At 36.8% G+C, this 25,909-nt stretch overlaps 1 protein-coding gene across 2 annotated transcripts in view; it reads right to left on the bottom strand.

Moving 5' to 3' along the window:
* Positions 1 to 16,882: 16,882 nt before the first annotated feature.
* The window catches only part of LOC134659144 (homeotic protein distal-less), a 153,741-nt gene continuing 144,714 nt past the window's right edge, over positions 16,883 to 25,909 (bottom strand). Inside the window, exons 4-8 of one of the 2 annotated variants that reach the window (XM_063514774.1) lie at positions 25,587 to 25,716; positions 23,445 to 23,620; positions 22,405 to 22,488; positions 19,814 to 19,950; positions 16,883 to 17,467 (exon numbers count right to left, since the gene is read on the bottom strand). In XM_063514774.1, coding sequence (XP_063370844.1) covers positions 17,449 to 17,467; positions 19,814 to 19,950; positions 22,405 to 22,488; positions 23,445 to 23,620; positions 25,587 to 25,716 — 546 coding nt within the window. In that variant the 3' untranslated portion in view covers positions 16,883 to 17,448. Of the gene's footprint in view, positions 17,468 to 18,109; positions 18,162 to 19,813; positions 19,951 to 22,404; positions 22,489 to 23,444; positions 23,621 to 25,586; positions 25,717 to 25,909 lie in introns of those variants that run through there. The other variant, XM_063514773.1, reaches the window with a different exon arrangement.

Raw genomic sequence — 25,909 nt, 5'->3', positions numbered from 1 at the left:
TATTATATACACCATTCAGTTTGCATATGTAAAAATAAAATGTTATCGAGGTTTGAATGTCAGTTTTGCGCCTACTCACCCCATTTTACGATAGCAAATAGAAATCCCTGGTAAAAGGCGCGATTATATGTATGTATGTATGTTTCCTAGAGATTCATGCTATCGAGGTTCCACTGTATACTGTTCCACATATGTTAACATTTAGTTCAGTAGCCGGTGCTTTTGTGCACGACTGTACGCACACAATACACACAGCTCGAGCGCACATCGATTGTGCTCTCGTATTATTGGCTAGTGGCTACCTGTTGTATGCCTTTGAAAACTAGACTACAGGGGTTCCATTTACCTATACCTACTACATATATATACATATACATATATACAAGGACAGACGATTCAACGGAGCCACGCCGTTTTGTCGCCTAAATAGTGTTTAGTTTCAGTTTATTAAATGCATATACATATCTATCTATCTATCTATCTAATACCTTTAAATGAGCAATTCTTGTTTATTTATTTATTTATTTATATATGTCGCAGGGAAATGATCAAAACAGAGATTTGAACAAATCTCTAAGGGATATGATCAAATCACGCAGGATGTTAAAATGGCGTATCCATATCATCATTTCCCTAGAAAAATTCAGTCATTTGACCAAATCACTGACTCTGTTTAGTGAAAAGACAAAATCGGCCAATAAACGCGAAACGCTTTTTCATTTCACTAGATTTGTTTAGGAATTTGACAAAATCCCTAACCACGATAGTAAGTTGACGAAACGAACTTAAAAAGTCAACTAGTTTTATCATTTCGCTAAACAGGTTTAGTGAAATGATAAAGTGGTTATTTGATTAAATATCTGAACGGTTTAGTGAAATGACGAAAGCAAGTACAGAATACAACAGTTTACTCTCTACAGTTAAGCGATTTGATCAAATCTCTGACTAGATTAAGTGAATTTTTTTTCACTTTTGTCATTTCACTAAACCGTTCAGAGATTTAATCAAATAACCATATACCATCTTCCAGTTGAGACTTTATCATTTCACTAAACCTGTTTAACGAAATGATAAAACTAGTGGACTTTTCGAGTTCGTTTCGTCAACTTACTGTCGTGGTTAGGGATTTTGTCAAATTCCTAAACAAATCTAGTGAAATGAAAAAGCGTTTCGCGTTTATTGGCCGATTTTGTCTTTTCACTAAACAGAGTCAGTGATTTAGTCAAATGACTGATTTTTTCTAGGGAAATGATGATATGGATTCGCTATTTTAACATCCTGCGTGATTTGATCATATTCGTTAGAGATTTGTTCAAATCTCTGTTTTGATCATTTCCCTGCGACATATATATATCGGGGATCTCGGAAACGGCTCTAACGATTTCGATGAAATTTGGTATGTAGTGGTTTTCGGGGGCGAAAAATCTATCTAGCTAGGTCTTATCTCTGGGAAAACGCGCATTTCCGAGTTATTATATGTTTTCCGAGCGAAGCTCGGTCACCCAGATATTGTATAATTATGTTAGTCTGTAAGGTATTTGTAATATGGGCTTGTAGCCTGATTTAAATTTCTAAATTAAAAATAAAATAAATATATGCTGCCAGCCTTCTGGGCACGCTGCCAATGGACGGCGATTTGGGCCAAATTTTTTATCTATAGTTTATTTTTATGCTTCGTTTTTAATTCTAGTTTTTAATTTTAGTTTGTAATTTTTATTTTAAGGCTTTTTATTATTTGTTTTAAATAAATGTGTGTATTTATATGTACAGATGTAGTGCATAATTGTGGATGGATAAATTTTTCGCTCCCGTTAGCCTCTGGTTTGAAAATTAAATCGAATCAGAGCTTTACAATTTACTACCCACCGAGGTACCGCGAAAACTCGGACAAACGAATTATTCTTAAAATTTACCCTACTTTGATAGAATTGTCGTTTTCATATTGTAAATTTCATAGAAATCGCTAGAGCCGTTTTTGAGAAATTACTAAAAATATTATGCAAATGTATCTGAAAAATATGATAGATTATTTTCCGCTTTTGAACGTGAATTTCAGAAACTTATCTATTTTTGGAAAAGTTATCTGCTGGCATGTCAGATACTTAAGGGCTCATTTAGACGGCCCGCGAACTCGTATACGATTTTAGTTACATTGCGGACTATTGAGGTTACATCAATTCAGCCGACCGATCAAATGACGCAATGTAATGAAACTCGCATGCGAGTTCTCGCACCGTCTAGATGAGCCCTTAGGCGCGTTGTTATCCGCTACTATTGACGCTGACTGTACAACAGGTAGTAAAACTATCAGTATATCCGATAAGATATTTGTAATGTAATTCGATACTTCACAAAAGCCAGTCGACCTTTTTTCCATTCTTGAATGAATGAACGAATCAATTCACAAGAACTATTTGACCGATTGTGAGGAATATTTGTTTGTAACCAAAGAGGATGCGAATTTAATGTTTATATTTTATTGAACAGGTAAAATTGTACCTAGACAAGTTATTATCTTACATACATTTATATAGGTACCTATAGCCTGACCAGTAATATATGATAATTGTCAAGAGGGCGCTGTTATTCTCATGTATAGGGTGACAATTCAGTGTAGTATGAAAAAATTAGTTCCAGTGAAATTCCGCAACATGGCGCACCCTCAATAGATCCTGGTTCACCTATACTTAAGTACCTACTTAGGTAGTTTTGCTATGCCCGTCTGTCTTTTAATATAAAACTTCATTTTGGCATGACAAACTTAATATGTATCTACATTCAGCAAAACTATTAGCTTAGCATTATATCCTTGCGTACATACATAAATGTATGTACAGAATGTCTTACCAAAATACCTAATTATTATTTAAGACCACACAGAAGTAACAAAAAACCTATTAAATATTTCAATGACACAAATGAAACCTTCCAAAAGTGTTTTCACATAATTCTAGCCTTTATTTTTTAACTAAATAGTAACAAAATCACATGACAAAAGATTTGTACTTGGGCTCCTCTATACTCAGGTAAAATAATGATTTAAATTTGAAACACCTAACCACGATACGCGATTTATTAAGATACAGAGACAAAAACATGGATAAAACAGACAGACAGACAGACGCACGAGTGATCCTATTAGGGTTCCGTTTTTTATGAGGTACGGAACCCTAAAAACAAGAAAACATGGGTCCTGCAAAACATTAACGTATAAAAAGTGTGTCGTGTGTGTTTGTTAATAAGAATTTGAGATTTGAAAAGTATAATTTGCCTTTATCTTTTCAGTATTTTGAACCAGTTGATGGTAAGCAGTCACCGTAGCCTATGGTCTGCAACTCCAGAGGTGTTACATTGGCGTTGCTACCCTTATAAAACATGTAATAGGTACACTGCTTTTTTTGATTGGCGTTTTCTGTCAACGATTGCCATCTTGCCTAGCCAATGAACATGTACCCGTACCCGTAGTACCCGTATCATGAGTTACTGACAGTGTCAAAACTGACATATACGCTAACGTCTACGTAATTTACTTTCTATTCATCTCGCTCGCACTAATATGCGAGTACGAGCAAGATGCATAGAAAGTAAGTTACGTTTTTATGTCAGTGCCAAACTGGTGGTAGACACAATGGTTAGGTACTACATAACAAGCCATTAATTGTCATCGAGAATGCAAAATATGCCAGGAAAAGTCGCGGGCTAAACTAGTGCAGCCAGCGGATTCACGCGTTAACCAAACCGCTTGTCAAAACTGCAGTTTTGCTCTTTTACTCTTCACACCTCACAATTCACACATATTGAATTTGTGGAAAAAGCGACCTTGCGGGTTTACTCCTCTTCGCTCTTTGTGTTTGAACTTATATCTTAAATTGATGCGTCGAATCATGACATCCCTTCCTAACTTATGGCACTATCCCTTACGGCTATTTAGGGTTGTCAAAATTCAAGTGATTATCTTATCTGTGGTCGTGCACACAAAGGGACATCAATTTGTGTCAACCCTAATAATTGCTCGGAGCAATGCTAAGCCGAACGGAGCCGAGTTAGCACGAAGTCAGGAGTGTATCCCCACCAAAAGTTAAGGGCTGGGTGAATCAACATTTCCTTGTCACTCGTTGCCATGGTTACGTTCTCCTAAGCCCGTACCATGAGTCACTGACAGTGTCAAAACCGACATTTACGCTATCGAGAACGTAATTTACTTTCCATACATCTCGTTCGCACTAATATGCGAGTACGAGCGAGATGTATAGAAAGTAAATTACGTTCTCGACGGCGTTTATGTCAGTGCCAAACTTATGGTAGCCGTACTGGGTTACTCTTTTAAACCTGATTTTTAGGCATTTAAATTCACAAAACACGCTTTTTTGTGATACTTATAAACCCTTTCCATTGAGGGTCGTCTACCAAGCGTGTCAGAAGAAGGTGGTGTACAATGTCTTCTAACAAACTATGCTACTATTGTCACTTGGCTGACCGGACAGAATAACAACAAGAAATAGTTGATCCACGGCTATAAAGGTTAACTTTCTTATTTAACCCTTATCCACATGATACCTACCTACTCATACCAATATCATAAATACGAGAGAGTTCAATTTTTTTTTAAATTTCAACTTAATTGATTTAAAGAAAATCTTTAGAAAAGCCGAATTTCATTTTAAGTGGCATTCTCTACCAGTCAACCGTTTTATACATTTTTATCTCGATTAATTTAATTACATTTCCATTCCAAATAATCCAATAGGAAGTGATAACTTGCAGGGCCGAATTTCCAATTGCTGAGAACGAACGAAGTGGCAAAAGCGGCGAAAACCGATTGTTTCCTCACAGACGGACCGACAGACAAAAAACACATTTCTATAATCAAAAGATCCATCAAAAGCAAATTAATGCGACGACGGCAAAAACGCGCGGCGTCGGGGTTCCTTTGGCTTGTGGACGGTACCAAGGTTGGGAACCCATTGGAATATGTGGCCCGATTCGAACTTTAAGATATACTTGGTCAAGCAAATCTTGTCAATAGCAAAAGGCGGTATTTGAAAAATAACATAACTCCTATACCTACCTACCTACCTACCTACTCCTATGTACCTGATATTCATTAATTATCATAGCTGTAAGTAGGATTAGATTATTACTCGTACTCGGTGAGCATGATAGTTTAGTTGCTAGTATGTATTAAGTTCAATGTTTGTGTACGCCGTTTGGCAAAATATAGTGAAACTGTACATATTATAAACTGACCACCACTGTAATTCTACCTATATTTACAAATAAAACACTTACTTACCTAACTACTATCGGTTACTAATATTATAAATAGGTATTTTTAGTTAATTACTAATTAGTTAAATGTAATATTTAAAATACCTAATTATTAGTTAGGTAAAATAAATAGGTATTTTAAGTATTATATTTCGCTACGGAACCCCTTAACCCCGCCGATGCTCACCGACAGTTTTGAGATTAGGCGGAGGCCACAATGAGACAGCGGGGCGCCCAGCGGGCGATGTGTGAACCGGGCTTTATGTGGCGCAAGTTATAAGCGACAGCGGGCGCGAGCGCGGGCACGGATGAGTCAAACACAACGATTTATACATACATTAAAATTAACTATACTTAAATAACTATAACTCGTAAAACTAAACAAAATTAACAAATTAAAAACCTATTCACAAAATTCGCCCCGCGCCCCTCCAGATGCAAAGGAGCCCATAACGCTCGCCGCGTTGCCACGTTGAACCGCGATGGACAACCTTTGCGTAAGGAACGACCCGGAGCGAGGGTCATGACCACTCTCTCTCAAACGCCTGCCCACTTCCCCAGATTTATCCAGAGGCCATGAGTTCAAGTCTCTGCAACCAAGGCAAACTTTCCACTTTTAAATTTATTCTTGTTTGATGATGATATAATGATTTATTTCGATCATGAAGTTCCTTATTAACTTCTGTAGGTACCTAAAATTGAGTAGAGGCAGACCAAGCTATAGGTGAACCAGGATCTATTGAGGGTGCGCCATGTTGCGGAATTTCACTGGAACTATTTTTTTCATACTACACTGAATTGTCACCCTATACTTGAGAATAACAGCGCCCTCTTGACAATTATCATATATTACTGGTCAGGCTATAACTCAGCAGTGACTTTGATAGCACAGAATATGCAAGTGTTGTTTTAAACGTCAAAATTCTATGAAAAATTGACATTTAAAATAACCGCGAAAGTTCGTAAATTTTGAGTAACAAACGATTTAGGGAACTGTCTCTGTTACTCTAATTACGCCTTAATTGAGTAAAAGAGAAAGACGCCCGAAATTTGCGAACGGTGATCGCGGTAGGCCTTCTGCGGGCGCAGCATGGTTCCATTCACTTTCTTAGATTTCATTCACACACTTTTCACTCCCCTCCCTCCTCACAACAAGCTTAAACACATATAAGTTCACACTTCTTTTTTTCCTAATTCCTATTCTCTGTCACTATGCCCGTCACTTTCGCACTCACATACTTATTAGAATGTGACAGGCATTGGTGACAAGCGATAAAAAACCGTGCTACAGCCGCTGATGGTTTACCGCTGTGAGACAGTGACTTGTACCACAAACGTTAGTCTTTTTGTGTCATAATGCAGTGGCACTAATGTTTATTATATGTCTGATGTCGTCACGGATTAGTATGTCCGGGTATTAGGATTATCCAGGATTTGCCAATGTGGGAATTTGTTATCCATTATTATTTAGGTACTAGCGACCTGCCCCGGCTTCGCACGGGTTAACAAATTATACATAAACCTTCCTCCTGAATCACTCTATCTATTAAAAAAACCGCATCAAAATCCGTTGCGTAGTTTTAAAGAACTAAGCATACATACGGACTGACAGACAGCGGGAACCGACTTTGTTTTATACTATGTAGTGATTTATTTTAGATTATAGGATGTATGAGGTCGGGCTTCTAATATACAAGTTATAGAAAATTCTCAAAATATAGTAAGTTTTTGGAAGCTTGCATGATAAATGTCATGAAAATTAATGCAAGTTTCCACTTAGAAAGTTCCCGTTCAGTTCAAAAACTGTTAACTTTCTTAACTGTTGACGGCGCTCATTGTGTCGTAGATATATTTCAAGTGTCATAGAAATTGAAACTAACTGTAAGGTTTGGCAACAAATGTGCAGGAATAAAATACCACCCCCAATGTGAAGGCCAGTCACACTTACCCGCATTGACTTACTAAAAAGTATTTAAGAAAGTGTTTAAAATATTCAAAATATTTACAATTCCATGTTTGTACTACACAAGTACACATACTACCTACAATAGCAAATAAGAAACGCAAATATAATATCAAAGAAAACAAGTTACAATAAAATTCGCCATTTTTTACCACACCTTGCAACGGTTTTTGACGTCACACGAGAGGTAACGTCACACCTTCCGGTTAAAAAACGGTCTATAGAAATAGGGGGCGTGGCACGGATGGTGAAAAGGGCCCTAAAATGTTTTAATATTGGTATAATGGTGTATGCAAAGATTTTTGCTATGCAAGGCCAGTTTTTTAGCCTAAAAAAAATAGAATATTATTTGACGATCTTACACAAATCGATCTAGTTTTAATATGTTTAATAAGGAATGTATTGTGATGATTGTGGGATATAAAGTGTCATTCTATGGAACTTTGCTAACTAAACTGTAAACAAACCGCCATATTAAAATTTACTCTGAATGTCAATTTACTGGTAACTTTTGTTTACATAGTTAGCAAGTTCTATCTTAGAATGACACTTTACCTATTGTAAAAAGTCCATAAGTCAGGAAAAAAATATTTCTTAAACATTATGTTTAGAATATTTCAATTATGCCTCTTATGATTATATATCAGAGAATAATTCAGAAGAAAATGATACGTTTATGAATAAAGCCAATATTTGTAAATTTTATAGCAACTAGGATACGTAGCCATTTAAATAGTGATGATATGTACTATTAATATTAACTGCGATATAAGTATTTACTAAAACACTCATTAAACACTATACTAAACCCAAATATCACTTGCAAGCACAATAGGCCAACCAACAAAAGGTACAGTCAGCATCAAAAGCGGTTTGGCATAAAGGCAGGGATTTTTTCTGCTGACCACACCCCTCGAAAGGAAGAGGGTATATTATTACTATTGTTGTATTTGTTATTGTATGTACCGGATTAATATGTTTTCGAAGTGGCTACTTAGTTTGGATTTTATAAAGGTCATTTTAATACAAATATGTGGATAAATAAAGATTTTAAAGTGTAAGTAGCGTAGAATAAATTTAAAAGTGAAATGCCTTAGGTGAGACTGGACTCACGGCCTCTGGATCGATACTCCAGCGCACTGCCAACTGAGCCACCAAGACCTCATCCATAGCCAGCGAATCTTTCATGATTTATCTATAGTGATACTGTCATTTTCTAAAGTACTTACATATGTATAAGTAAAGTAAAAGTAAAGTTAAATACGAAACTCAAGTTTACTCCAAGTCACCTTAATACCAAAATTAAAAACACGCACCTACCATAAATTCAACCATAAGCTGAGTCATCTTCCTCGCGTTGTCCCGGCATTTTGCCACGGCTCATGGGAGCCTGGGGTCCGCTTGGCAACTAATCCCAGTAATTGGCGTGGGCACTAGTTTTTACGAAAGCGACTGCCATCTGACCTTCCAACCCAGAGGGTAAACTAGGCCCGTATTGGGATTAGTCCGGTTTCCTCACGATGTTTTCCTTCACCGAAAAGCGACTGGTAAATATCAAATGATATTTCGTAGATAAGTTCCGAAAAACTCATTGGTCGAGCGGCTCATTGGTCAACCATAAACTGACTATTATTCGAAAACACTCGTACTATAAATGGTACTTTTATGTCGCCGTAATGCCAACATGAAATAATAATCATTATGTAACTCTATACTGTAGTATTAAGATTGTATAGAACTAGCGCGTGCCGTGATACTTAAATTGCTGGCTGTTTTTTTGAAACCGTTTGGTTCTTTATTCGAATGTTTGAATTTGGAATGTGACTTTTGAATAGCGTCAAGTACCGAAAGATTAATAAACGTATTAAAATAATACAATATTGCTAAAAGTAAAAAGTTCATGTACCATACTACCATAGTAATATGTCCTAGACATAAAGCATTGTACACGACTGCAATAAATAAATGAAATGAAATGAAAAAGTTATTATAAGAATACCTACTTATGGGTTAATTCGAAATGGGGACAGTTAAAATGGTTTTAAAGACCATGTTTTTATCATTTTTGAAAGTGATTTTCAGAAAGTCTCAGGTAAAATCTTTTCTGATATCATAGAACTACAAACAATAATTATAGTATTATTAATTACTAACCTAAATAAAATGTTGTTTAAATTGAAATATAATAAAATATTTGCAATCTATTAATAAACGCAGGGGGCAAACATTTAAACGAACGATTTAAAACCAGCAAGGGGTCATACCGTCATGTAATTTAGCGTTATGTGCACGCGTTGGTTATTACACACACATATTATTCAGTATTCATACTAATGAAAAGTACAGATGTAGTTCATAATTATATTCCATCGTATTTTCACGGAAACGTACGAACGTGTCTTGCTTTTTCAGCCAGTCTCGGTACAAAAAGTGCTAAGGTAGATTGAAGTAGCATGAAAAATACGAACGTTTCTGAGAAAATACGATGGAAAACAAATGTGCACTACATCTGTACTGTATCTGTATTTTTTTTTAAAAGACTATATACATAATATCATTTATTTACAAACAAGATATCTGTATTGTGCAGTTGTTTGTTAATTCATCTTAATAAGTGAAATGAAAACTTTTCACACAAATTAATATGTATCTCTAAACTAAACTCCAAAAGCTGATTTATATTGTTTTGTCAGATTTTAATAAAATTTGGTAGATTTGAAAAGCTTCTCATTCTGGTCAGCATAAACACGGAATTACAATTCGGGACAAAGATATATACCTATATCTATTCACTTACCAATATTTAACAAGTAGCTGACAAAAATGCTCTTTTTAGTACAATACAATACTTATTAAGTAGGCTGTATGAATGTTTTGAAGACAAACCCTTCAATGTATATGTGAGTAGGTAATTAGGTATAGCACCTGTAGGTAAAGTGTCATTCAATAGAACTTGCTAACTATGTAAACAAAAGTTACTAGTAAATTGACATTTAATGTTAATTTTAGTATGGCGGTTTGTTAACATAGTTCTATTGAATGTCAATTTATGTAAAGTTAGATTTCATTAACTCAAAACCTAATCTACTCACCTAGTTTTTATTGCATTTCAAGAGTGCACTGGCCATAATATGACAATTAGACACGTCTCAAAACTCAAAACCACAAACTGACAAATGCCCGTCCACTAAAAACTGACACGGTCTCACGTCTGTCAAAAACAATAGCCAAGATGGCGGACAAAAAGTCGCATAGCTGCGGCGGCGCAAAACGCGCGCCGGCGCATCAAAGGGGCCGACCGAGTGCAGTACGGTGACTCGTGGTTTGATAAAGTGATATTTAGAAAATGCAAGTTTACTAACCTCTCGCGTCGAATTATGGTCCGGATGTTGCGGATGCCGATTTTTTTGACATCCGCGGATGCGGATGCGGATGCGGATTTTTAAAGGCTCACATCCGCGGATGCGGATGCGGATGCGGATGTCAAGATAGGTACATAAAAAACGTCAAATATTAGGTTTTAGTAGCAGTGGTGGCCGAGTGGATATGACGTCCGACTTTCAATCCGGAGGTCGCGGGTTCCAATCCTGGCTCGTACCAATGAGTTCTTCGGAACTTATGTACGAAATATCATTTGATATTTACCACTAGCTTGTCGGTGAAGGAAAACATCGTGAGGAAACCTGCATACATCTGCGAAGAAATTCAAAGGTGTATGTAAAGTCCCCAATCCGCATTGGGCTAGCGTGGGGACTATAGCCCAAGCCCTCTCGCGCATGAGAGGAGGCCTGTGCCCAGCAGTGGGACGTATATAGGCTCAAATTATTATTATTATATATTATTATTAGGTTTTAGTAATTTTTATTTAAAAAACCGGTCAAGTGCGAGTCGGACTCGCGTTCCAAGGGTTCCGTACATTAAGTCCCACTCGCGCTTGACTGCTAATTTCTAATAGGTTTTTTGGCTAATGACTAAATTACCTAGCAGTCTAGCACTTACGCCGTTGCTAAGACGTTCCTGTACCGAACTGTTCCACATCCGCATCCGCATTAAATCCGCATCGATTTTATGCGGATGCGGATGCGGATGCGGATGTTGAAAATAATGCGGAAGTTACGCGGTTGCGGATGCGGATGCGGATATTCGCAACATCCCTGGTCCCTATGACAGTTCATTAGGGTTATACTGAAGAAGATACTAAGACCCCCAGTGCCCAGGGCTGCAGCAACAGCGTCTTTAAACATAATAACTCATATCCCAGCCTATTTCATACATTTGCTACTTGCGTTTAGGTTTAGTGACAAAAAAAAATATACTACATAATTAAAAACCAATGTGTCAAAGAAGCCCCCATGCCACTCAGCCACACTTATCCGTATAATAAGATAACAAATACATAACGTAACGTATAATTTATCACAAAAAAAAACATTTATTTCAGGCGCAGCCTATAAGTGTTAATATAAATTACAAACTAAAATTAAAAACTAAGCATAAAAATAAACTATAGATAGAATATTTGCCCCAAATTGCCTCCAAACATGACTTATCCATCTATTAAATTGTTAATAAAATACATAATAAAGAATACAAAACGAACAGCATACCGGATGAGCATTACAATTTCTAAGATTACAAAGAAGTTATACTAATAGTTAAATCAACGTACTGGATATATTAACTGTGGACCTCAATGTAGCTTTAGCCCTAACGTCACTCGTATTGACCATATACCATATGCACACTACTTACGTAGGCGGACTAGCCAGTACAAAGAAATTACCTTTTACGGCAAACGGGTGCTATTTGATTTAGTTTTATTTCATGTTGCTTCAGTAAAAACTAGTGCCTACGCAAATTCTTGGGTTGGCTAGTTTTAATTCTGAATTTATTTGTTATGCTGAGCAATTTTACGGGTTTTCCAATTGTTTTCTGATTATAATAATTTATTTCGACGTGAATATTTGGATATGGAGGAGACAGTAAAAGTTATAAAAAATATATTTCCGATTATTTTGTATGTTGTATTCATGTATTTGCTGTGTATTTATTAAGTATTTACAAACATTAAAATATAAAATCAGAAATAATACCTACTAAATTAAATTAACATAAAATATCTACCTACCTATACTATATACTTACACATATTTACAAATAAAAAAACCGGCCAAGTGCGAGTCGAACTCGCGCACGGAGGGTTCCGCACCATTAACAAAAAATAGAGCAAAACAAGCAAACAAACGGTCACCCATCCAAGTACTGACCCCGCCCGACGTCGCTTAACTTCGGTCAAAATTTAAATCACGTTTGTTGTATGGGAGCCCCACTTAAATCTTTATTTTATTCTGTTTTTAGTATTTGTTGTTATAGCGGCCACAGAAATACATCATCTGTGAAAATTTCAACTGTCTAGCTATCACGGTTCGTGAGATACAGCCTGGTGACAGACGGACGGACGGACGGACGGGCAGCGGAGTCTTATCTTAGTAATAGGGTCCCGTTTTTACCCTTAGGGTACGGAACCCTAAAAATGGGAGCTAGCTCGGCGCAGGATCGAAGGGTGCCCAGAAGGCTGGTGGCGTTGCCGCGCTGAATGGCGATGCCCGAATGGTTTGAACACGCGACCTACTGTTTAAAAGTCGAACGCTCTTACCGCTGGGCTACCAAGGTCAGCCTAGCATCCCAAATGGCCTAAACTAAAAATTAACCATATGTAGACCACGGTTACATGTCACTTCAAACTCAAGCTGCGTATACCAGATGTCTCACTTTTTTATTCCATTGTGACGTCCCCCCTTTTTATATTAAAAGGGTTCCGGGGGCGGAACTTCCGCCTCCATTATTCGCTATTTGGGGTCCTTTTTTATAGTTTTTTAACTAAAATGTGACACTTCGCAATGTGTTAAGTTTGGTAGCTTTATTCATTTGCGAATATTTTATTTTACGTGGGTAAAAAACATGTTTTAACCAAGAACATATTAAATTTATATACCTACTTAAGACCATTTTGAATAGACAAATTTTATTTGACACATACAATTTTCTTCAAGTTTTTCATTCAAAACTAATTAAAACTTATAGTTGTTTAATTTTATTTGTATGACCATTTTTGAAGTGAAAACTTCTTTACCGGCGCTGTGCACTTTTTGTGATGGGGAAAAAAATGTTAAACTCGTAACAGGTGTCTCGTGACCGTAAGACGTAAGACGGACACGTGACCTGATCGAAAAACTGTTACTTCAATGTCATTGAGTTTTTCTTTATTGATTTAAATGCCATCTATTTTTATTTTTTTATTAAGGTGTATTCGGGTATTTCCGAATGAACGAATGTGGGCGGATAATTCCGAATGCTGACTCTTACTACAACGGAATATGAGTGATTTTACAATGATTTTCGGAATTACCCGATTTTCGGAATTACCCGAATAAACCTTATTTCATTTTTAAATTGTTGTTACATACTAACGCCGATGGACTTATGTCTGAAATAAACGATTTTTATTTTATTTTATTTATTTTACAAACGCACTTTTTTTTGGTTTTTTAAGCGTTTCTTGAGTTTTCTTTTAATACTTACTACCTACCTAGTACCTACCTATTTCAATTTGGTCGTATGAAAAAGCAGAAAAGCGCGGGCGAAACGCACATAAGGCCACATAAAAAAAGAATGTTCGACCAACCATATGTCATATGCAACACCGTGTGACTTTATCTATGAAAAGGGACCTTATTGTCGATGGCGGTTACGCCATTATCAACGATGCTCCGATATAAATACAATACCGCGCGACGCTGTGCGGCGTAAGCGCCATCGGCAATAAGGTCCCTTTTCGTAGATAATGCCCCAAATAAGTACTCGCATGATTAAGAGCTCCGGTACTAATTTTGCCCAAAAGCATACAGTTTAATGAGATATTAAGTTGTCAATTGTTTAAAAAATGTTGAATTCTTGGGACTAGAATAACTAGTCATTCTTGAACTTTAGGCGACTGGTTCTTGTCACACTGATGCGGTGTGTGAGCGAGTCAGCGCTATACACAGGCAGACGTTTAATCTTCAACATTTCATGAGTGCGAAAGAGGAAGACTATAGATTGAAAACGTGACCATTTCTGAGCTACATAGCGGCCGCTAACGGACGCTTGAATGTACCGAAATGAAAATTAAATGATTATTTTCATACATTATTTAAATTTCGACTGGCATTTTCTATAAATGTCATCTTGGCTAGGCCCCCTGTAAACCTGAGAACTTTGGGCGACCGTTTCTCCATACATAATCCCCATTTTCCTCGCCGGATATTAACATTATTGAATATTTTTATAAAATTAGATAGGGACACTCGCGCAGCGTGATGGCCTGATGGGCACCCTACCAAGGGCATAAAATGTATATAGGTAGGTACAGTCACATGTATTAATTTATGACCCATTTTCGTACCTTGTCACAGTGATAATCAATATGAAAGTCGCTAGAGACCTCATGCTATTGTCACTGTGACGAGGTACAAAAATGGGTCTTAAATTAAAACATGTGACTGATACCTATTTTCAATTTTTAGCTTTAGTTATTTTAATTGTACAGTCGATATCAGATCTTTCGGAGCGGCCAAGGTGTTCACAAGATCTGAACACGCACTCTAACGCCCTAACAATTGAGGCGTGTTCAGATATTTATGAGCGCCTTGACCGCTCCGATATATCTGATGGTGACTGTATGTAGTTCTTACGTATGTAGTTAGTTTTAGTTTTATAATTATTAATTTTATAACACTTGTTATAAATAGTAAAGTCGATCTCTTTATCACAAGAAGACTTGATGAAAATAAACGTTAATTAAAATGGCGGACAATTACGAAGGTTATTGAATCGTTCGGCAGATGGCGCGGCGCGGCAAAGGGATTTTTGTTTTTGTGCGTACGCGCCATATCGATCGTTAGCTTTAGGCGCCCTACACACTGGAGGAAAGGTTTATTTATAAGATACTATTAGCGACCCGCCCCGTCAACTGTCTAGCTATCACGCTTCATGAGATACAGCCTGGTGACAGACAGACGGGCAGACGGACAGACAGACAGACGGGCAGACGGACAGACAGACAGACAGACAGACATACAGACAGACAGACGGACAGATTGTGGTATCTTATAAATACCACGAATTCGAAAACTTTTCGAGTGTATACACAGGCTTCATCATATTCTTTATATAAAGATAATATTCTTTAGCAAAAATTAACCTACAATACATGATTTATTTGATATGCGGTTGCATATGCAAATATGCATATGCGTTGTTAAAAAGTTAGTTAGGTACCTGAATTTAGCTGGCTTTGAGTCAAATTGAATCTTATTACTTTAATCTAGATATTACCTATTATTGATATATGCATCTCCCCGCACTTGTAATAAATTAATATTTTATTGACGATCCTGCCTTTTATGAACGTTTTCTAGAGCAATGAAAAATTAGTGACTTTGCATAACATTTTTTGATCAGTTTTTCATCGATTTTTGTAATATATCCCCACAATATACTACACTAAAGTGTCATTCAATAGAACTTGCTAACTATGTAAACAAAAGTTACTAGTAAGTAATTTGACATTTAGTGTCAATTTTAGTATGGCGGTTTGTTTACATAGTTAGCAAGTTCTATTGAATGACACTTTACATACTACATTTTTTACTATGAAATTTGTTTTTTACATTAAGTAAAAGTATCTACTCGTTTTCATTGCTACAAGCAGGGTTTCATGTTGAAGTAAAATAAAATAATAACACAAAAAAGCCTTTTACTCTTTTTATTTTGACAAAAGAAATTAATTCACTTTTTTTCTTATCCACTTTCCTTATAATACAGTAGTTATAAAGTAATTAAACTATCTACTTATATTTATATGTATACTTCATTTCTCTATATAATACAAAATATATTTACAATTTCTCCCCGTAATGTCCCATATAGAATAAATATTTTAGTCTATTCAAAATATAAAATACACATTTATATTTTCAAAATATAAGAACACATCAATGTTATTATGTACATGTTTAATTTTAATATACGACATATAATAATTGCCTAACAGATATTTTAAAAATATAAATTATGTATTTTGCACAAAAACAATTGAGCAATTGAAATTACCTACATGATTTTATTTCTTGATACAAATCGTTTTTTATTATTATTCTAGCATGAAAAATATTTGTAAAAGGATGTTTCGAATAGACTAAAATACTGAAATTGCAGTAGAAATTAAAAATAAAATTTATAGCTTAAATAAAAAAGGCTGCATTCAGAACACAATTTTTGCACAAACACTGTAATAAATTAATTTATTTTAGATCAAAACAATATTGTTCTATAAAAACTTAAAGTTATTTATCACAAAGGACTGGTTTGTGTCGCCTGTTCAATGGATACTCTATATAAATAAAAAATGGATTAAAGCTCATTTTTGTTCAAAATAAGAGCATTTTCTTACAAGTGCAGGAATGTATAATTTTTCAATGCTCAATTTAAACAAACAAAATATGTTTAATACATAAAATATACTGCGAAATATTATGCAAATATTCATGATGCAGGAAGGTTTTAAATTACAATATTGCAATTAAATTGAGTGTTCTTAAACAAATTAATTCTTGGTAAATTCTTGGAGGGAATGAAATAAATTGGAATTATGTATTAAAGACACATCATGATCTGTCGCATCTCCATTTTTTGTATTTTTCCTACAATTTCGAAACTTTTGCAAACGTCAAATACGAAAATAAATGATTAGCTTGATATTTAAAAGCATTAAAAACTTGCAAAAGTTTTTATTTATTTCCAAAATAAAATGGCATTTGATAATAGGAACTATTATTTCTTATATTTGACGTAAGACAAAATAAATAAAAACACCAAAAAGCAAAATTGTAGTAAAAACACAATTGCCCAATAACATGTACAAATAACCTTTTTTTAACAATTACATCTTATTTTTAGTTAATTATAAAAATTTACAATGATTTTTAGTTGATTTTATTAAATAATTTTCTTAAAGTTAGAGTTGGTTGTGCCGATACAAGTAATTCACATTTACAGCTCGTGTGCGTTAAAATGACATAAGTAGCTGTCATTTTAACTTGACAGGTAAGTCCGCCATTTTGTAGCGGGCGCCATTTTGAATTTCACTATCGTGAACTTATGTTGCCAGAGAGCTGTTACACTGCAGGCCATACCCTGTGGACAAAAATAAATTTATATTAATATTAATATTTTAATCGATATTAAACTTTCGTGAGACAAATTCAAATGAGTGAAACCGTTGTCGTCTAAACAGTTTAATATTTTTAGTCAAAATTATTTATTAATCTTTCTGATATTGGTCAATTCTACTACAGAAAAATAAAATTAAAGACGGTTTCTATTGTTTCTAATAAGATATTTTTATGAAGACAAAAATAATACATATAACCTAAAAACCAAAATGAATTAACAGATATAGGTATTAAACTTTAAACGGATTTTGATGTGTAACTTTTATTTTTTATTAATATAGTACATATTAAACATTTACAACAGGTAATGTTTTATGTGTTTGGTGGTCAAAAAATCAAGAACTTAATCCATAAACATAGCTTCATTTGTTTTTATTTACAATGACTAATGTGACGTCGGAAAGTTTCAAAAATTTCAAAATATCCCCATGGCTAAATTTCAGATTTTTTAAATATTTTTGTTATGGGATCAAAATTTTAAATCTTCAAATGTATTTTCCGAGAAAGTTTGAACTTTTTGGAAACTCCGCAACTTGCACATTTCTATTTACAATATTTAAAATAACTTACCTATTTATTGAATACCAGCATGAGTCTGAGACGTATCCTTGAGTTACTGTCAGCAATAGTTGGAATAATACTGCAACTGCATCGGACTGCAATGAAAAAGGAGAGCTATACTTGCCAGGATCCGACTGCTAGCACTGCTAGTAACAGTACTAGTACTGCTAGTACTAGTAATGCTAGTGCTAGTAATGTTAGTAGCAGTAGGACAATACGTGCGTTGAAAGCTTGCTATAGGCATTTTTGTAATATCAATAGTATTTTTAAGCACATTTTTATGTATTATAGTTCAATTAAAAACGCATGTGAATATTGATGTCATTACAAAAAACACAAAAAAAATATGCTTGATTTTTTAGACATGATGAATCACTGTGTTTTTTTACTTTGCCGACTACATTATCTAAGTGCTTTAGACAGATAACATGTTATGTGTGAGGCACTTTGTATACAAAACAAAATTAGATTAGGTGCAAAGTCGAATTACACAAAAACGATTCTTGATATTGGTATTAAATAAATATAAGTAATTTGTAAAAAAGAAGCTTAACACTGAAAAAAAAACAAATGATATTACCATTTTATTGTAAAAAAAAAAACAATCAAAGTGTAATGTATTTTATAAATAAGTTCTTTAAAATTTTCGAATTTTTTGCTTTACATTTCTGACAAACCTATAAATTCTGGAGTGAATAAAGGTTATATTAAGCTAAGCATTTAAGAAATAAAAATTTAACCGCCTCTAACGAGACATAAACTCGCGACATTTAGATACCAGCTTGTTTACTTTAAACGGCGATTCATACTCTTTTTTTCAAAAATTCTCAAATCAAAAAATGAAAATTAGACTAGTCAGTGCCCAGCAGTGCCTAGCCAGCTTTCATCGCATGAACTGCTCCATAACTGGGCATGACGATGTTGTAAGGGATAGTCCTTCCACATAGTTACTAACCCATCTATGCCCATTGGGTCACTTTTGATCCACTGGAATAAAACTAGCCACTTTATCAAGGATCTCAGACCATAAAATAGTTTTGGGCATAAATAGGTTGTTGTTTGTTTACTATACACTTACTTGGTGGTGCTGTGATGGTATGCAGAACTTTTTCCTTCTTTTAATATCTAAAGGCTTATTCAATTTAATTTACCAAAGTTTGCGAGTTCGTACCATTTATTCAAAAGACATTTGAGGCCTCAGCTGTTCACCGAATACGGAGATATAAGAAGATAGAAGTTCCAGGTCAAATAGGTTTTGCGGCTGTGTAGGTTTATTACATTATCTAGGGTACAAACTTACGTCAAAAGTCCAGGTTTCGTATTAATTTGGGTCCAGAAGTTCCAGGTCTAGCAGATTTTGCGACTGTGTATGTAGTTTATAGAAAAATGTGGTAGTATAAACTCACGTCAAAAGTCCAGGATACGCATCCGTTTGGGTCCAGGTCTTCCAGGTCTTAGTCATACACTAATTCACTGCTATAAAATAGCAACTTAGTTTGGTACCACAAGCACTGGGGCATATAGAAGCGGATGTATCGCTATAAAAGTTTTCTTCCAGAAGTTCCAGGTCTAGTATACCATTTTGTTTTTGGTTTGCGCAACCAGATCTTAAATTATTGAATAATTTTACAGTTTAGACTCACATGTTCACTTGTTTGTTGTTGTTGTTGTTTTGTTGTTGTTGTTGTTGTTGTTCAGTTCAGAGCTTAAATTAGTTTTAAAAACATAGTCTAGTATAGAAACTTACGTCAAAAGTCCAGGGTTCGCGTCGGTTTGGTACCACGAGTACTGGGGTACGTAGGGGGGGTGGGGCTGTGGCGCCCCCTGGTGGTGAAGCGCGTGCGCGTGCGCGCCTTTCATATCCCACGGGCCGGGCGGCGCGCCCTGTGCAAGAGAAAAAGGGTTAGTTGATGATTGATGTAATAAGTCATTAGCCTCGTAAGGCCCAATGTGCATTACAATGTACACTCTGTCAGGCGTGTCTCACTCCGCGATTTCGTCGCTTTGCTACAGGTAGCTCAAAGTACATCCGATCCACACCAATTTTGGTGGCTAGCCATAAGCCGCGCGTGGCGCTGTCGCCACCTAGCGGCCATATCTGTGCTGATCGTAACAGACGCGTTTTGTTTGAGAGTGAGTCTTTTGTACCTAGTACTATTATTTATTCTGTGACTCTGTTTCAAACTAATTCGAACCTTCTTTTCTTTCGTTGTTTTCTAAAATAAACTAAAGTCACTTTAATATAGGTACTATAAGACTATAAGACAGGGTTCAAATTAAAAATAGGGAAACTTTGTATGGTGGGACTTACGAGGTTAGCTATAGGGATATTCTGTCAAGCAATTTCCGTCAGTAGGAAAGAGCGGCAAATTTAAACAATGTAGAAAGGTTATCGTCCTATAGAAATTTTAATGTCGCGCCTTTTTCTACGCACAAAACGGCAAAAAAAGTTTGTTGTATGGGAGCCACACTTAAATATATATTTTTCTCAAAAATGGACGGCAAAGTCGACGTTGCCGGTTAAAAAATAGGTCGCGAAGTGCGTAGTTTATGGTCATTCAAAAAATTAAAAAGTTAAAAACATTGCAGTCTCGATTTCGGGACTGCAATGTCGCATACAAATTCCATTATTTAACGAGTTCCAAACTTTTTAAAACTTTAAATGGCCATATCAAATGAAGGCATAGGTCCCTTAAACAGCCAAACAGATGATCAGCACTTATTATTATAAAGCCTATAACAGACTATCGCACCGCACCGCGACCTTGGAGCGTCGCACCCATAAGTGAGAGCGAGAAACAGATATCTCTTTCTCGCTCTCACTTATGGGTGCGACGCTCCAAGGTCGCGGTGCGGTGCGATAGTCTGTTACAGGCTTAATGTTGGTACCGCGACTATTTAGGTGTCTCAAATAGGTTGGCGTATTTTCAGCAGAAAAATACACTTCGTTTTTTTTTAAAGGCGGCAAGCAAATTTTTTTAATAGTTGTATTTTTTTCTGTGATAATTAGAACGTTGCTTCTGTAAGTTCTGTAAAATATTTCTATTTCTTGCACCATTTTTGAGAAAAGCACTATATATGACTCGGCTGGAAGGCTACTTGCTGGCTTCGGATTCAATTAAACGGACTCCTAAGGTCGTCCGTTTAAAACGAATCCTCAGCCTGCAAGTAGCTACTTCCGAACCTCGACAATAATGTACTATTATTTTGCTTTGAGTATTTGTTATGATAGCGGCAACAGAAATACATCATCTGTGAAAATTTCAACTGCCTAGCTATCACGGTTCATGAGATAGCCTGAGGGGCTACCGAGGGGATAACCGAAATTCGCAAATTACGGGGATCTTTCTCTTTTACTCCAATGAAGGCGTAATTAGAGTGACAGAGAAAAATGTCCGCAATTGTCGCGGGTATAGTCCTGGTACCAGACAGACGGGCAGCGAAGTCTTAGTAATAGGGCCCCGTTTTTACTCTGGGCACGGAACCCTAATAACAAATACAATTTTCAGCTTATTATTTCCCTAGTGGTCCTTCAGTCCTGATTTGATACACAAACCCGAATCATCTAATTGCCTAAACCTTTTAGAATATTGAGCGGGTGTGGCGCCGCGCCTTGCATTATATAAATTAAATTCTACAGATCATTATCTATGTAAGTTTTTATATATTACTATGAAATTGAGCCTACATAATAAACTGAAATAGATGTCACATATTAAAGAAAAAGTGACGAAGCCCTTCAGTGGTGAAGGCCGGATTCGAACCGGCATCGTTAGGAATCCGGGCAATGATATTATATAACCTAGATAGGTTATACTCATACTTGAGGAGCACAAAAAATACTTCCATATTTATTTCTGTGCCTACGAAGAAATCTCTTATATTTGATTAATTTTCTCATTCCATCCATCTTTGTCACACTCGTTGTTAAACATAAAGTCGTCTCTTTCTCTTTCGGTGTGTGCCGCGACTAAAGGCAACTTGTCCAATTTGTCACAAGGTACGCGCTTCAATTTTGGAACGCCTGATAACCTATCTTGAGTTATAAATCATTGAATCCGGGCTAACGCCTTGAACCACTCCGCCACGGTGGAACCCGTTCCAATTTCTCGACTATATGCCATCTTACTAAGACTATGCGTCTTTGACCAACTCTAAGGGCAAGCAATATGCGCTTGCACCTCCTATACGAATTCCTTACGGATTTACTTAAAAAACACAAATCAAAATATTTAATACAATTATTTAATTTGTTCCCAAAGTTGTGTTGAGCCTACATACTTATTTATTTATGATAGGGTCTAAGATACCGTGAGACTGGTAACTAATGGTACTTACGTATCCGACCCTCGGGTCCCAGGACTGCTGATGAGGAGGTTTGACGTCGCACGACGCTCCGTCCGGCGACCGTCCTGCTGACGGCTGTAACAATACATTTACATTAGAATTCGGTATACAAATATAAGAAATGTAAGCCATTTAGACAGCTCTAATAGGTTTCAAAATCGAAGTTCGCAAATTTCGGGCATTTTTATCTGTTACTCGCTAATTACGCCTTCATTGGAGTAAAAGAGAAAGATTCCCGCAATTTGCGAAGTTCGGGTTTTGCGGTAGCCCCTCTGTACCCCACTGCAGTCACAACCGATGCAAAGGTAAGAGCAATAGGCAGAGTGCTCGGGCAGGTTTCGACTTTAGCGGTAGCCCCTCTGATCCTGGAATGGCTGTGTTGAATTTCTGGGCGTAACGTCTCCACGGGGGATCGTTCAGAAACGGTACACAAACATAGTTAGTCACCTTAATGTGCAAGACTGACTGCGAGACCTTTTTGTCTACGACGTGTCCGTAGGACAGTGCGAGACAACTCGAAGATGGAGGAGCCTTGCTTGGAATGCACTGGTTTTAGGTGCAATAATCATCTACCTTAACGTCCCAAGCTGTCTACGGAAGCTGTTTCACATACCATGACGTTCTCCTGGGAGACAGGCCAGGAGACAGCTCAGAGTCGGAGTATCAGGTAAGTATATTAAACTGTTTGGTGCCATGGCACCTGGTCATGATCAGGATTTTATATTTGTTCCCGCGATCAGGATTACCTACCTTAACGTCCCAATTTGGTTGTGGGGACTACTTCACATCCCTTGACATTCTTGTGGATGACAGTCCAGGGGACAACTCCGATACGGGGGTAGTTCAGTGTAGGGGTTGTTCTAGTGGTGCCGTGACCAGGATAATCCTACCTTAACGTCCCAATTTGGTCGTGGGGCCTGCTTCACATCCCTTAGCATTCTTGTGGGTGACAGTCCAGGGGACAACTCTGACACGGGGGTAGAATTCGCGGTGGGGTTGTTCTAGTGGTGCCGTGACCAGGATAATCCTACCTTAACGTCCCAATTTGGTTGTGGGGGCTGCTTCACGTCCCACGGCGTCCCCGTGGGGGATAGCCCTGGGGACAGCTCGGAGACGGGGGTGGAGCTTGGTGTGGGTGAGTGCGCCTGCGCGGCGCCTGCGTACGCGCCCGGGGAGTGCTGCGAGCCGGACGAGCTGCCGCCGCCGCCTGTAAACAAAATGTATATTAGTAATTGATTCGGTTTTTAAACATTCTTTATTCGAATTTGTACAATTAAACTTGATTTTTTATTCGAATTTGTACACTTAAAATGAGTGACACTAATTAAAATTATATAAAGTATTTATTATATTCCGATATGTATTTTTATCATACGCAAATCGCTGTTAAGAAACATAGAATGGTAGCATACCATTGCTGGTGGTGGTGGTAGGTAGGTACGTAGAGGTATTAGTAATAGTTGATTCACTTGTTTACAGTTGTTTTTTGAGAGATTATATTGTCTAATCAATCATTGGAATTGGAATTTGAGAACTCTGCGTCTGTGTATCGGTATTTTATAAATAAAACAGCTTGAATAAGGCTGGGTAAAGTGTCATTCTATGGAATTTGCTAATAATGTAAACAAAAGTTACTAGTAAATTCATAGTTTCTGACAGTATCAATATATGGCGGTTTGTTTACATAGTTAGCAAGTTCCATAGAATGACACTTTACATCGGAGGAGAATGACAGGCCAGGTAAACGTTGTGGCAAAATAAACAACTGCTGCAAGAGATCCCTTATAGGGATAAGTTCGCCTTTGTACCTAAATTTATGTGAACCTGTTTTTGTACAATTAAGTGATTTACTACTACTACTACTACTACTACTACTACTACTACTACTACTACTACTACTACTACTACTACTACCATAGAGAAATAAATAGTAAGACAAGAGTGCTCACTCCATACATCAGTTAGACTATTAGTTTCAGTGTCTGCATCTAGCATCGACTAGCGGAACTATCAGTACTGCTACTTGACAATAGCACCAAATAGCAATAAATGTAGCACCGACCGGAAAATCTTATGCTGTTGAGATAAGACTTTCCGGTCGGTGCTACATCTATTGTCAAGTAGCAGTACTGATAGTTCCGCTACTCGATGCTAGATTCTAATAGTCTTTTTGAAAGAAAGAAAAGAAAGAAAAAGCATTTATTAGCACAATAACAAACTTAAAAACTAACAAAAGAGAACACAAAATGAGAGGTTGCGCTAAATGGTCCTCACTCAGCTAGGTGTCACGGTATGAGCCACATGGCACACTCCGCGACGCTGATTTTCAGTAAGGCCCAGTGGATGGACTAGGTGGCATTCAGTAATGGACACAATGTACAAAAATAAGGGAAAACTTAAGTAAAACTAAAATTAAACATTAACAATCAAATCAAATTAGAAATTAGCCTATAAGTCATCTGTATGTTTGTGTGTATGTATGTAAATGTCTATGTGATTGGTGTGTGTGTGCGTGTGTGCACGGTTGCCTAAGTGTTGCATTTTTGTTTGGCCAGTATGTACTTACGGAGGTGAATTTTAAAGGTGGACACGGTTTTAGAATTTCGTACTGGTGGTGGCAAATCATTCCAACACGTGGTGGCAGCGAAACGAAAGCTGCCACGGAAGGCAATCGTGCGATGTGGAGGAATTGTGAGTCGTGATGCGTGTCTTATGGCGCGCCGAGAGAAGTTGAGTTTTTCATATAAGTATGAGGGTTCTTTATTTTTCATGACTCCAAACAGCAATGTGGCAAAGTGCAGATGTCTACGTGAATTCATGTTTAGGAGATTGTGCTTGTTTAGAAACGGCGAAACATGTGCTCGTCGTGGGACCGGGAAACAAAACCGTGCACATGCATTTTGTACTCGCTGCAGTACTTTCTTTGTCTTAGCTAGTAAACACTCGCCGAACACTACATCGGCATAACTTAGTTTTGACAAAATAAGGGCATCACATAACTTAATGCGCACATCAACAGATAAACACTCGCGAATCCTGTACAGCACTTTAAGCCGGTAGAAACAGTTACGCATCGTTTCAGAAACATGTTTTTCGAACCTTAGACATTTTGGTACTAAAACTGATGTATGGAGTGAGCAATCTATGTATTTTTTCTCTATGCTACTACTCACCATGTAATAGTTGGTTGTTGGTGGGCGGGCTGGCTGGTGGGAGCCCTAGGCCCGGCGGCGGAGCCCCTACCTGCGCCGCCTTCATCATCTTCTTGTACTTGCTTCGACGATTTTGGAACCAGATCTTCACCTGTTGACAAATTATCAATTTAGAATAGAATAGTTTAATTGTAGACACACAGAGAATAGACATAATTACACCATAAGAACATAGTGAAAATAAATCACGAAATGGCCCATCTCAGCATGTTGCTGGCGACTTCCAGCGCCGATCTTCCGATGAGACCAATTTAGAATATTTTTATTCTAACTCTTCTAACTCA

Source organism: Cydia amplana, chromosome 24, assembly GCF_948474715.1.
Source record: "Cydia amplana chromosome 24, ilCydAmpl1.1, whole genome shotgun sequence".
NCBI lineage: Eukaryota > Metazoa > Arthropoda > Insecta > Lepidoptera > Tortricidae > Cydia > Cydia amplana.
This window is presented reverse-complemented; position numbering and strand designations above follow the sequence as displayed.